At 35.7% G+C, this 13,759-nt stretch overlaps 1 protein-coding gene across 10 annotated transcripts in view; it reads left to right on the top strand.

The window, feature by feature from the left end:
• The window catches only part of EPS15 (epidermal growth factor receptor pathway substrate 15), a 46,569-nt gene extending 32,884 nt beyond the window's left edge, over window positions 1-13,685 (top strand). For 2 of the 10 annotated variants that reach the window (XM_027462493.3, XM_072041621.1), the window contains 11 exons: window positions 1,080-1,277; window positions 1,827-1,904; window positions 2,247-2,337; window positions 4,311-4,346; window positions 4,883-5,019; window positions 6,056-6,125; window positions 6,665-6,741; window positions 7,255-7,417; window positions 9,729-9,907; window positions 10,469-10,519; window positions 11,811-13,685. In XM_027462493.3, coding sequence (XP_027318294.1) covers window positions 1,080-1,277; window positions 1,827-1,904; window positions 2,247-2,337; window positions 4,311-4,346; window positions 4,883-5,019; window positions 6,056-6,125; window positions 6,665-6,741; window positions 7,255-7,417; window positions 9,729-9,907; window positions 10,469-10,519; window positions 11,811-11,957 — 1,227 coding nt within the window. In that variant the 3' untranslated portion in view covers window positions 11,958-13,685. The remainder of the gene's footprint in view (window positions 1-1,079; window positions 1,278-1,826; window positions 1,905-2,246; window positions 2,338-4,310; window positions 4,347-4,882; window positions 5,020-6,055; window positions 6,126-6,664; window positions 6,742-7,254; window positions 7,418-9,728; window positions 9,908-10,468; window positions 10,520-11,810) is intronic. The other 8 variants (XM_027462495.3, XM_027462501.3, XM_027462500.3 and 5 more) reach the window with 8 other exon arrangements.
• Window positions 13,686-13,759: the final 74 nt, after the last annotated feature.

The following is a 13,759-nucleotide window of genomic DNA, read 5'->3' as shown; positions in this document are numbered from 1 at the left end:
TGAAGAGGCTTATGACATACACAAAACCAAGTAAAAAAACTACGAATTTCTTCTGGAAACTGAGGAGTAAAAAATTGATGTTGTTTTATCAGAGGTAGAAGGAAGGTAGTGCTATTTCAATATCAATAACTAATAATCATAACGAGATGATTGCAGTTAATGGATCTGATGCAATTATGTAAGTGACTGGTTATGCCTGACTGTACTAAAAACCTGTTTTTGTTGTAGACTTCTTTCATATAAATACTCCTGAGTTCATTGCTCTTGGCTCAGAAAAAATGAACAAGAGGTCCTTTGATGACTTAGGCAAGGGTTTCTAATGGTTGATCTGATATTAGCGTATTTGAAAGATGCCTTGGTATTGTCTTTGCTGTCACCTGATCTGTGATGTGCAAAGCAAGGAAAACACTATTAGGTGATTGACCTAGTAGAAATCAGTGGGATGTAGATGCCTAAATATCTGAACTGTGTTCATCCTTCTGCATAATCTGCCACATTCAGTAATTTCTTCAGAAATTGCAGATTCTTTTAGATGTTTGCTGTGAGGTACTGCATTATGCATGTTGTTGAAATAATGACATGGACGTAGCTATCTGCTTAGGAAGATATATTATGGATTCTGTAGATGTCAAAAGTCATGTGAGAGAAGATAATGAATTTGTAATTTTCTTTGGAAGACAAGAATTCTTTTTAAGCAGCCTTTTTAATTTATGGAGTTTAAAGCGATTTCAAATGAGTAAGTTAAAAGAAAAAAAAAAAAGCTTTGCAAGTCTTCTTGTGAGTTTGAGTGGAGAAAAAAGGGAACAAGTCTTGATGTTTCCAGTGACTGCCAGCAATATGGTCTGCTTCCTCGGCAGAAGGTTCTCGAGTCTCTCAACTATGCTACATCTCTTCTAGGCCTGATTCGTACTGCTTTCTCAAATGTCACCCTTTGAAAGAACATGATTTTTATTATACTTGCGTAAGGAAAGTAAGAATTTTAGATACACGTCTTCCATGTTATGTTTAAGAAGGTATGGTTATATTCTAGCGTTTGTGTGCTGCTGTAAAGATACATATACATTTATTTCTGTTTACAGGTGCAGACGAAACTTCTTGAGCTGAAAGAATTGGAAAATAACCAATTTAGTTGGCACTCTCAGACTCAAAACATACTTGTTAATGGAACTGCGGATCATTCTAGTCTTAGCAACAGCAGCAGTGAAACTGCTAACCTTAATGAGAATGCTGAAAGGGAGAGTATAGCAGAAGAAGAACAAATAAACAATGCATCTCCAGTGAGTAAAGTGTTTTGCCTGCTTGATCATAATGCAATGCAGCTGTGAAGTTAAAATATATATTAAGATGGATTATGTTTTGTTTTTAAACACTTGTAGAAGTGAACTTTCAGGATGTTATTCTGAGGGAGTATTTCAGGATCTGAAAGTTGATAATCAGAAAAAGAGCCAATGTTAGCTTGGCTGGAAAGTGGCAACAAAAATTTGTCTATTTGTTTCCAAAGCAAAATGTCTTAGATTGAAGAATAGAATTAATATTAAAGAAGAGCAGCTGTTTTCCAGTTGGTGCAACAGAAATGGAATGAGGAAGAGGACAGAATATCTAAAGACGTCTTGCTTTCTAAATGTCCCTCTTTGTCTCAGTAGTTTTCTGATTTTTTTTTTTAATAACTTTCACGGGGTTTATGGAACACTTCAGTATGTTCTATTATAGCTATGAACCTACTGAGGTATCTTTTAACATATTCTTACAGCTATGCGCTACTTAGAATAGTACTTGTAACATAGTCTTCTATTTATTTATACTGAATTGCTTTTATCCTTACATAGGCAAGGAATAGTCCTGAAACAACAGCTGCTGTTGTGGAAGAAGAGAAAGAGATTCCAGCTGCAACTATTACCAAAAAAGTGAGTTTGATCAAATCTGAGGGAGGAAAAAATGTAATAAAAAAAAAAAACACTACCATCAACAAAACATAACCTAGTTAAACTGTTTGAGGTTTGCATCATGTCACTTACATGATGGCTATGGAACATCAGAGAAATAAATGTCAGTTGTTACTGTTTTTAATTAGAGTATGATGTCATCAAAGCATTCATCTTATGTAGCAGGTTGATTTTTACTGAGAAATACTTTGAATCTCTGTTGATTAATTCTATAGAATTCAAACTCTCAGCTTTAAGAAACTAATAAATGGTAACAAGACAAGTGTCTTGAACTTCATACCTCTCTTCTTTTATGTTCTTCAGGAGGATCCATTTGATGCTGAGTCTCATCCATTGCCTGATCTAGTTTCTGAAGCCAGCTTAGAGTTCTTCCAGTCTGACCCTTTTGTTGGCAGTAAGTAAACTTCTCTACAAGTGCAGATTTGCAGAAATGTGTTTTGTGGGAACATGTCTCATCCAAATTCATCCTGCGCTTTCTCATTAATTGTGAAAATTGTAACTTTCCATCGCTGGTTTTCCTGAGGGCCTTTTTTTTTCCCCCTTTCCTGGGGGTTGCATTTTGGTATTAAAGGTGTGGGTGTACTTGTGCTACATGTGATGTCAATGATCTAGTTAGCAGTGCAGAGCCACAAACAGATCAACTGAGGGTTCAGTGAGCTGTGGTGTGGGGGGGATGTGGGTGGCTGAGAGTGAATGGCTGTGGCCTACTTACGGTGAGTTTGGCGCTCAAAAAAAGGTAATGTGGAACTGCACCATCTGTTCATCTTATGGAAGTGCCGTGCTTTATTTTAAGAACTTGACACTTAAGGATGCTGTTGCTCTGATTTTTTTAACGTTGGAAGGAGTGATCTGTCTGTGAGCTATGGAGACACTTGGAGTATGGGAGAAGGGGAGCTAATTTGGATTAGCAGTTGAAGCAGATGTTTTCAGCTACGTTAATATGATTTGACAGGCTTTTGGAGTCAACATGGTCTAACCAATTTAGTTCAGATTGCTTTGGAAGGAAAATAAGCTAAATTTATTTCATATCGCTTGGCTTCTAAAAGAATGTCAGTGCAGATTTCAATACATTTAAATGGGTAAATTAAACTAATTTAAAACGGCTTCAGTGTTTCCATGTAGATATTTCTTTTCTTGTTTATATTGAAGTAGTCTTATTTACAGGATGTGACAACCTTTCTTTCAGAGGAGAAGGTATGGCTGCTGGTAGTCAAACTTTTGGACTTTGTGTGATCAGTATGTTTACTGGTAGTTACCTGCAGCTAAGAGACCATAGATATGTGAAATGAGGGAGTAAATTGATGCAATTGGAACTGTGCATCTAGTACAGAAAGGAATGCTTTAGAGCTGCCATCCATGGTGCTGTGAGAATTGCCAAAACTAAGACTAGGCTGCTGTCAGTGGTTAGCTTGGATTACTGTGGTGGTAAATACTGCACAATGTGGTCACTGACAACAGCCAACAAAGAGGCATCTTTGAGAGACGGCTGCTTTTGTGTGCTTCACGTTGGTAATAAGCTACGTGATGAATATTTGCTTTGTCTACTACCAGCTCTTGTAGTTCCTCTGAAAACATTGAAATTATTCTGAGTGTGAGAAATTGATAGAATGGATTGAGAGCAGCCCTGAGGAGAAGGACTTGGGGTTGTTGGCTGATGAGAAGCTCAACATGAGCAGAGTGCAACTTACAGCCAAGAAAGCCAACCATATTCTGGGCTGCATCAAAAGGGAGGTGATTTTCCCTCTCATTCCCCTCTCATGAGACCCCACCTATATCCAGCTCCCCAACACAAGAACATTGACCTATTGGAGTGAGCCCCAAATATCATCTAAGGATGATCAGAGGGCTGGAGCACCTCTTTTGTATGAAGACAGGCTGGGGGAATTGGGGTTGTTCAGCCCAGAGAAGAAAAGACTCCAGGGAGCCTCATAGTGGCCTTTCAGTACCTAACAGGGGCCTACTAGACAGCTAGAGAGGGACTTTTTACACGGGCATGTAGTGATAATACAAGGGATAATGGCTTTAAACTGCAAGAGTGTAGATTCAGATTAGATGTTAGGAAGAAATTCTTTCCCATGAGGGTGGTGAGGCCCTGAAACAGGCTGCCTGGAGCAGCTGTGGATACCCCATCCCTGGAGGTGTTCAAGGCCAGGCTGGATGGGACTTTGAACAACCTGGTCTGGTGGAAGGTGTCCCCACCCATGGCAGGGGGCTTGGAATTAGATGATTTTTAAGGTTCCTTCCATCCCATAGCATTCTGTGATTGTGAAATTTTAGCTCTAGAAGTGATTCTGTGTCCAGAGGACTGTGACTCAGTACATGCTTTCTGACTAAAAAACTACAAGTCACTTTTTTTTCTTTAAACAGGTGATCCCTTCAAAGATGATCCCTTTGGGAAAATTGGTAAGCAATTTTGTAACTTCTAAATTTTATTTATTTATTTTTGTTAAGGATTTCTAGTAGAACAGTATGTGGGGAGAAGTGTTACTGCTTTCAGCCTGAAAGAGGCCATGGGTAGTTTCTACTGAGACTGGCTGTATAGGCAATGTGTCTTGGGGAGTGATAAACTGTGCTTGGGGAGTGAAGGAGAGGAAGGTAGGAGAGTGGTGTAAAAAAAAAAAAAAAAAAAAATAGATTTTGTAAAAATATTTCTTTTTAATTATTTTTAAGAGAGTTTGATTAAAGAAACTATATACTTAAGTGATTCTGGAGCTGAATGGTTGTTACGATCCATTTTTCATCGTGTGGAAGACATTGGCTTGTCTGATTTTTGAACCACAGTATGCAAATTATTCGTAGATACATTTGATGCTTCAGAAATCCTTAGTCTTAAACGTGTCACCTTCTTGCAGTATGAAAGCAGCAATATAATGTTTCATTTTTAAGACACCAAGCTAAATAAAGCTAGCAGAAATGGTAATGAGATGTTTACTTTTTAGATCCCTTCGGTGGTGATCCCTTCAAAGGCTCAGATCCTTTTGCAGCTGACTGTTTTTTCAAACAGTCCTCCACTGATCCTTTTGTGACTGCAGGCACTGATCCATTTAACACTGCTGGCAACAGTAATAATACCACAGTAAGTTTTGATAGCAAGCCTTTTACTTTTGTATATAATTGGGACAAAATTAACTGTTTTGTGTATTTGGACATGCCTTGAAATGCTAATATTCAGAAGTGATGTAGACTAAAGGTACCTCTCACTCCATGGCTCTGTCTTGTCTCTTCTTCTGTTCTGCTTTCTAGAAACAGGAACAGATAAAAATAAAGAAAAAAAATAAATGTTTCAATGTGGATCTTCATTGCTACACAAATTAGAACCTTTTGAGTATAGTGAGCTAAGCTCCATTGATAGCTGGTGAAACTTATTAAACATTGAAAGAAACCCAAGATTAATCTGACCAGGTTATATTGAGACGTTTGACTTTTTTGCTTCCAAAGCTTATAGGATCAATAAGTATGTTTTATCTTATTTAAAATCTGATGTGGTATAGGATTTTCCCCTTGAAAAGTCAGCTTGTACTTGATATACGTTGCTTTGGACTTTGTGGTCTTTTATTAATAAGATTTACTGAAACTTTGCCATAATGTGGAGATTATTACTGAATAGCATACTTTTTCAGAGGTACTTAGGTGTGACTTCTAGCTGTTCACAGGGTCATGTTATGCACTACAGGCTACCCCTCCAAGCTAAAGAAAAAAAAAAAAATGAAAGTCTTCAATACTTATTCTGCACGCTATTGTTTACCAAGTCACCATATTCTAATATAACTAATTCTTAGTCATACTACAGTCTGACAATAAGAGAAGTATAGAGGAGTAAAAAAAAAAAAAAAAAAAAGTGGTCAGAGCTGTGGTGTGGGATTCACAGTCTGTAGTAGTCAATCCTTGGAAGGACTGTATTTCTGAAGTTGCATTCATCCTAAATGCTTTACTGCACTTCTGTGTTATTGACATCCTATAATAATATCTTTATGAAGAAAATGGTATATTTTACTTTTTTTCTGGTGCTGGACTAACATTTTAACTGAAATAAATTTTGATTGTATTCTTAGTATGAGGACTTCTTTAAGCTGAAAACCACATTTCCCTCTAACGTTATTTTTTTATTCTAGACAGAGATACTGAAGAAAAATGATCCTTTTGCTCCTGGTGGAACAACTGTTACTACATCAAATGATCTAGGTAAAAGTAGACTATACACATCAAACTTACTTTACTTGCATTTTCTTATTTTTGTTTCTAGTATCTCTTCCCAAGTTTTACTGAGAAATACTTGAATCCGAGACATAAGGCACTTTTTACTTGTTTTGTGGCACATACGAATGAATTGCACTGTTGAATTACAGACTGAGATCATAAAAGGTTTAAAAAGATTATTCCACAAATGAGCTTACAGTTGGAAGTGAGCTCTTTTTCATGGTCATATTCGTGTGTTCACAGCCACAGATGCACACATAAAATATGCATTGTGTGTGTGTGTGTACAGATACAGCTCAGCTAAACCTGTTCAGGAAAATTACTAATCTTGGTCAGTTGTTAATATTTAATTCTTGTAAAAACTTCTTAAATAGTAAGTGTTCCCCTCATTAAATATTTCACTTGAGTTAGTCTATACTGCAAGATAAGTAACAGCTGCTTTTTTTTATTGTGGGATCTTTCAATGTTCTTTTCAATGTTTAATTTATAATCCTGTTCTGTTTGCTTGATTTGTGTGTATTTAGCTACAGACCCCTTTGCCTCTCTGTTTGGAAACGAATCCTTTGGAAGTGGTTTTGCTGACTTCAGCACACTGTCAAAGGTAATGTGGAACAACTGTCACTCAGAAAATGCATGGAACTCTGCAATGCATGAAAACATTCTCTCTTCTGATGCTTTTATTGTTACAGTTTTGCCACTAATAATAATTTATAATGGCTAACTTCCTTGAAAAAGAGTTTTTAACAGTAAATTATCTTGCAGTGTCACTGTGAAGAATGTGAAGTAATCTTTGTGGCTTTGTGTTTTCTCTGTATTTGAAATGATTATTTTTTTCTTGAAAATCTGCAAAAGTGTTACTTTTGCACCTATAACTGTACTAAACTTCTTATTACTGTACACACTAACCATTCCTGATTTTCCTGTAATTTTCATCAGTGTGGAGTTTTAGTATCTCCCAGAGTAGTTGGATGATGTCTTTAAAAGCAAACGAAAGTATTTTTGCACTTGTCCAAACTTTCACTTTTAAATAAATACCGTAGTATTGGGGGGGGGGGGGGGAAGTAATAGTAGAATTGCACTGAAAGTGTGTATGTTACTGTTTTCTTTGTTGAAGGCCAGCACTGAGGATCCCTTTAGCTCTTCCACATCAGGTTCCAGCAACAATGTGGTCGTAACTAAAAACTTATTTGAAGAACCACCATCCAAAAACGAGGATGTTCCTCCTGCATTGCCCCCTAAAACAGGAACTCCCACAAGGCCCTGTCCACCACCACCTGGTAAGAGCTGAAACTGAGATGCTGTTAACAATTAAATCATTCAATATTGGTGGTACGACAATTGCAAGGGGATGGTGAAATACACTGAACTAAGAATGAATGAGGAAGGTATAAAACAAGTCTGTTCCAGGTCTGTTGTTTTCCTCGGAGTTAAATTCTGTGTGGCATTTAGGAGCAGACCTTCATTTTTTTGTTGCTGTTTTGATTTTTGAAGGGGGAGATGAGAAAAAGGATTTAGGAAGTGGGAGAATATAGGGTTGTTACAGATATCTGCAAGAACACAGAGTGGCTACAGATTAAATGGTTGGTAATGTGATAGACTGAATAGCATACTAAATTATATTTCAAGTGAGAATTCATTGTGTTTTACCCATTGCAAAACCTCTGGTTTTAATTCTGTCTTTAAAGAAATATTAAAACTATTTAGCGCTTACATGGCTGGAGTAAAATGAATTAACTAGGGATAACATGACTGCCTCAGATGTTCAGATCAAATTTTTCCAGACGGCCTCGCCAGGTCCATAGTACTGAATCTAGCCAACATAATAGTAATAAACCCAGGCTGTTTTCTGTTCTGTGATAGCTGAATCCTCTGGTCTGTTCCATGACACAAACCATTCTTTTCCAGAAAACACCATGCTTGTCAAAGATAACACCTTCTAATGGTTACAACAAGTTATGGTTATAACAAGGTTAAAACACACTACTTGCCTTCAACAGCAAATTGGAAAATACATTAGTGTTCTTTTAACTTTCCATCCTCTGTTTCATTCTCTTTAAAAAAAAATCTACTGCATCATATTTTTTCACTATTACACTGTATGGTTGAATCTTAAGGTGTTAAGGAAAAATTAAATTCATCTTTTTCCCTCAAAAGTAGGGAGTGCAGTAAATGTAGGAGTATTTAATACTAAGTTTAAAAACAGGTCCTAATTTCTAATGTTGCCATTAGGAGATCTGGCTCATGCCTTGTAAATAATCAGTTGAATTGTAAGTAACGTTAAAACAGTTGACTAGTTGTGATAATTTGAATGTTTTATAGTATTTTCGTTTATGGAGGCCCCTCAAAAGGGGGTGTGGAGACTTCTGACTTCATTCTTTAGGAAGTGCCTACAAAGTGGTGTAAAGATGTGGTTTTGGAATGCAAGCACCAAGTGGCAGAGCAACAGCGCCGTTATTGATAGATGACTGGAAAAATAGCCTGTTTTGGATTGCACATACTAAAAATGATACTGTGGATACCTTGATAGCCATTCCTAATAACTTACTTTGCTTATGTAAGTCATAAATTGTGATAGTTAAGTGTATTTGTTTTGAGTAAATCTCTTGGTCTAATACAAAACAAGAAAATGCTTTTTGAGGAACTGCCTGTCCTTTTAATTCTACATGATACTGGAAAGTGCACAGAAGGCTTATTTGCTTGTCTCTGAAATCTGCTGGCTTTCTCGATACTGATAAGCTCTCCCATTTCATGATTTTTCTGTGGGTTTAGAGGTAGGATTAACATTTGTAGGGATATGAAGTATACTTTCCCTATAGAAATGTTTTTTCTGGATGTTCAAAAATTCAAAAAAACTGCAATGAAACCTTTTCTGTAAGTAATAACATCTGGGAAGAATGGTGGGAAGAAATTCAGCTCAGCTTGTCTTGGTCTTGGAAGGATTTGGGTTAATGAACTCAAAGGTGTTGAAAGTTGACTGGGGTTAAACTGAGAAAAGAAAAAGGGGGGCTCTTGTCTGGTTCTGTTATATCTGTAGCTACTTAGGCAAGGATTAACAAAATAGCCTGTGATTGCTGTATGGCTTCATCTTAAAAACTACAGAAGTAGTTTAAAAACTACAGAAATTCTAGGTGTTAGCATAGGAGAAGACATTGTATTTACTGTTTTGAAGACATGCAAGTATACTTCTGTCCTCTGAATCGAATTGTGTTACTTTGATCCAAACAAATAATAAAAAGGAGCTGGAATTAGCACGGACAGTTGATAAACAGAAGAATAATTACCATGCTAAGAGAATAGGGATTCGAGGCTTAGAAATTCTCTTCCCCAAATACTGTTACATCAGTACATAACTGTGCTCTTGAATCACTAACATACGTGTGTTCCTTTTTGATCAGATAATGCTTTAAGAAACTGTGGACCATACTCTCATTTTTTAAACTGGCAACCCTTCCTCTGAATTCATTACAACTCCACTAATTTTCCAGAAGAGGTTGCATTCCAAGTAGCTTTGGATTTTTTTTTTTTTAACTATTTTGGCATGTTATTACCTGCTATCTTAAATTCATTTTAAATTCATTTTAATCTAAGGGAAAAGACCTATCAATCAAATAGACTCTTCAGATTCCTTTAAACCGAGCGATCCATTTCAGCCTTTCCCCACCCCAGACATTCCCAAAGAACAAGAAGCAGATCTATTCTGTGATCCATTTGCTCCCACCAGCGTCAGTAAAGAGGCTGACCCCAACAATTTTGCAAACTTCAGTACTGTGAGTAAACAATTTTTACATTTGTTTCAGTATACTGACAGCTTTGAATTGTTCACACTGAAGTCTTCAGTCTAATTAAAAAGATTAAAACATCCCACGTACAAAGGGGATATCGCTTCCAGTTAAAACTGTATTTACTTTTAGTTTACAACTGAGGCTGTCCTAAAGTAAAACACTGCAGAATGATGTAGTTAATGCTTAAGTTGTATTGCTTTTGTGAGTTTGAGGCTTTTCTCATGAAGGCCTCCTAACCTTTAGAAGACATTTTAAAAACCTGTTCTCAGAGTTGTTCATTTTATCAATGCATGTAGCAGATATAAAATATAAATCTATATAAAGCACACTGTTATTTATTTGTTAAAAATACAACCAAAGGTGTGACTTTAATTTTGTCACTGAACTGTTTAGTCATAATATTGAAATATGACTGAAATATGGATAAATAGCCTCGGAGTGGTGTGTGTGTTAATGAGATCTAATTTGGTGAGTTTTGAATGGCTACTAAATTCCAGACCTTATGTATGATGCAGTGAAAAGTAGTAAGTGTCTCTTTGTAACCAGAATCCATTTCATAGAAGTCGTGGTGTCCAAGCAGTAGAAGCAAATCTAAAGGTTTGTGCATGCCTTTATTTACTTATTTATTTATTTAGAGTTTTTGCAAATAGGAGTTTTGGAAGACATCATTTCACTTTCAAGCTTGATATCTGTTAAATGCAATTTGCATTCACAGTAATCATATTGCTTTTACTGTTTTCAGGCATAATAAACTATTTGCTTAATTGAAGTAAACTGAGGATTGACAGGCTCTCAAAATTGTCTTGCACTGGTTGATGTGTCTTATGGCATGACAATTTCTGACATATTATCTGACATGTTATCACTTTAACTAGCTAAAGGAACTGAGAAGTTAGTTCAGAGGAGAGAATGTGAACTGTGGAGGGGAAGGACAAGTGTTCATTATTTTCATCGACGAAAAAGCATTCTTTTCCATCTGCAATTACCGAAAACACTAAGTGAACTATGCAGAAAACTCAAGCTTTTCTGTGTTTATTCCTTAAAGAAGCAGTGCGAAAGCAGAAACTAACTGTAGTATATAGTGATAACTTTTAGGACTTAACACGGGGGCATTCATGAAGACGCGGGCTTCACCTACCTCTGCTTTTTCCTGCATGCAGAATAGAAACAAACTTTAGCATAATCTTTTGTGTTTTATGATAATACCCTAACTGTTTCTGACTTAACAATCATTGTACCACAGCGATTCAATTAACATACCGTTCTCGTCTAAGTATGTAGAATTAATCTGTTTTTTCTTTTCCTCGTGTCACACCTTTCTCTGTATTATTGCTAGGCTTCTAACTGTGCAGTTACCTTAATATTCTCCTTGGCAGAAGTGTTTTTCAGTTGCACAAATAAAGAGTCGTTCTACAGCTAACTTTTACAGTCACTGTCATCTGGAATAACCATCCCTAATGAAAGTAGGATTAATCAGGGTGTTCCATAGTGCTGGATATGGGTTTATTTTGCAATCTGTCTCCTGATTTATTCATTTTTTTTTTCTTGCATAGGCTGGCTTTTATCCAAATCAGTTTGCATTTAAATTATAGTACTTGTTTCTCCAGTAACTGTTTAGAAACCTAATGAATTTTGAAACTCAATGTATTTTGTTAAAACAAAACAAAACAAAAAAACACACAATATAGCAATAGGATATCTTCAGTGCATTTCTTGATGGTTAAACCTTGAGCTAGGCTAATAGTAATAGCATGCTGAGAATAAAACACAAATAATCTGAAGGCTAGAGTGTGTTCAGTATTTTTGAAAAACTGTAACTGTCACTTAAGCCAAGAACAGGATTTGTTATTGCATTATTAATCTGGTTATTTTGTCTTTTAAAATGCAGTATTCTACTGAGGAAGACATGATTGAATGGGCTAAGAGGGAAAGTGAGAGAGAAGAGAAGGAAAGATTGGCAAGACTAAAACAGCAAGAGCAAGAAGACTTGGAACTGGCTATTGCACTCAGTAAATCTGAAATATCAGAAGCATGAAGCTTAGAATAAGATTTGTCTTACGTCAACTGCTTTTGTCCCTTTTCCTGAATACCTAACCTATTTAAATGTTAATCAGAAAATACGTATATACAGGAAAATAAGAAAGGTTTTAAACTTCTGAAAGTGGTGTGAATGTTTCTGCTAAATTCAATCCTTTTGTTTGTTTTTGTTCGAATAACTTAATTTTAGCATTCAATTCCTCTCAAGTTTTCAGGAGAACAAGGAACTTTTCCCAGTTGTAAGCAAATCAGTTTTAAATGCAGCAAATGAGATTGTAGTTTGACTGTAATCTGTCAGCAGTTGGTAATTGAGCATAAAGTGAACATAGCAATTATTTTGCCATGGCTGGCTGTCTCCTGTCAAGCAGTTAGCCATTTGAAACCTTTTATCCTTCTTCTAAAGATATTAGTAATGCCAGAGTTGTGGAGTGCTTCATTTTATATGTATGCATATAGATTTTTCTCTTCATTGAAGATTCTATGTTTGGACTTGCAATAAGAATCTTCATAGAGTCTAAGTTTAAAAAAAAAAAAAAAAGTGTGTGTCTTACTGAAACCTTTAATGCTTTTCTTGCATGGCCATAGGTTTTAAGACCAGTTATTTTGTTTTATAAAGAAATTACATGGAAGATTCATGTGCGTTTGCTGTTGGCCAAGATGACTGTCAAATTACAAGAACCCACAGCTATTTGAGCCAGTTTTGCTTGTGAAATATGCAGGTGAACTGGCAAGATGATAAATTGAAATTGAAATGGGATTGAGAATAGAAAGAAAACATGTAGTCTGACTTTTTTTAAACCACATTTTTTTTTTTCCTGTATGTATAATTTATTGAAATGCCAACTGATAGTTGCACCTTAAACTGAATTTCTTTGTGGTCACTGAGTAGGATTGATAGAATGTTAATGAAAATAACTTAATGAAAATAACTTATTGTTCACTTTGGAAAGAACTCCATTCTGGAGAATCAATTTCATTAAAATTCCAAAAAGAATAATCTTTTGCCCTATCTTAGACAAATGGATGACAACAGCATAAGCATCAAGAGATTTTTCTTGCACTTTTAACTTGTGGTATTTCTGTTGAGAAAATGGAAAAGTTTCAACGCACAGCACTGAGTAGGGGGGGAGAACTCAGCCATGCTTCAGTATATTTAAGCTCTTCCTATTACCTATCAATGCTGCTGTTGAAAGAGTTTGATAGTTTTCAATTTTTCAGGAAAATGAGTAACCAGACTGAGAGGTTTTTTCTTTTGCACTGGGAAATGAGCATTTAACCACCTGCTCAAAAAGGTAACTTAAAATTTTGCAAGGATTAAATCGTTGTAACTTATCTATACATCTTTGTAATGAGTGTACACTAATCTTGCAAATCATATGCTTAACTGGATTACATAGTTTCTTATCTTTTGTTAAAAATGTATACTCAGTGGACCAACACAATATTATTATGTATATATTATATATATATATATTCCTGCTTTCCTTTATGGAATTTAAAGTTTTGAGTCATTTGATGTTACATTTCATGTTACTGACTCTGACTATAGTACTTTTACTCAGACTACCAACAAACCACTGCTGTGAGCTAAATGGCATTACTTATGAAGTTTTAACTTTTTTTTAAAGAAACTTGTTCAGGTGGGATTAGCCTCTATTTATAGACTTTTGTTTAAAAATTCTAACAATAGCCTGTAATTATGAAGAAATAAAATTTAAGTACATAAGTGTGAAATGTTTGCCTGTTTTTTCAAAAGGGTGCTGTGAGCTGTAAAATAAAATGTAAATGTAATGTGAATGA

This window comes from Anas platyrhynchos, chromosome 8 (assembly GCF_047663525.1).
Source record: "Anas platyrhynchos isolate ZD024472 breed Pekin duck chromosome 8, IASCAAS_PekinDuck_T2T, whole genome shotgun sequence".
Taxonomy (NCBI): Eukaryota; Metazoa; Chordata; class Aves; order Anseriformes; family Anatidae; genus Anas; species Anas platyrhynchos.
Note: the sequence above shows the minus strand (reverse complement) of the source record. Positions and strands in the feature narration are given on the sequence as shown.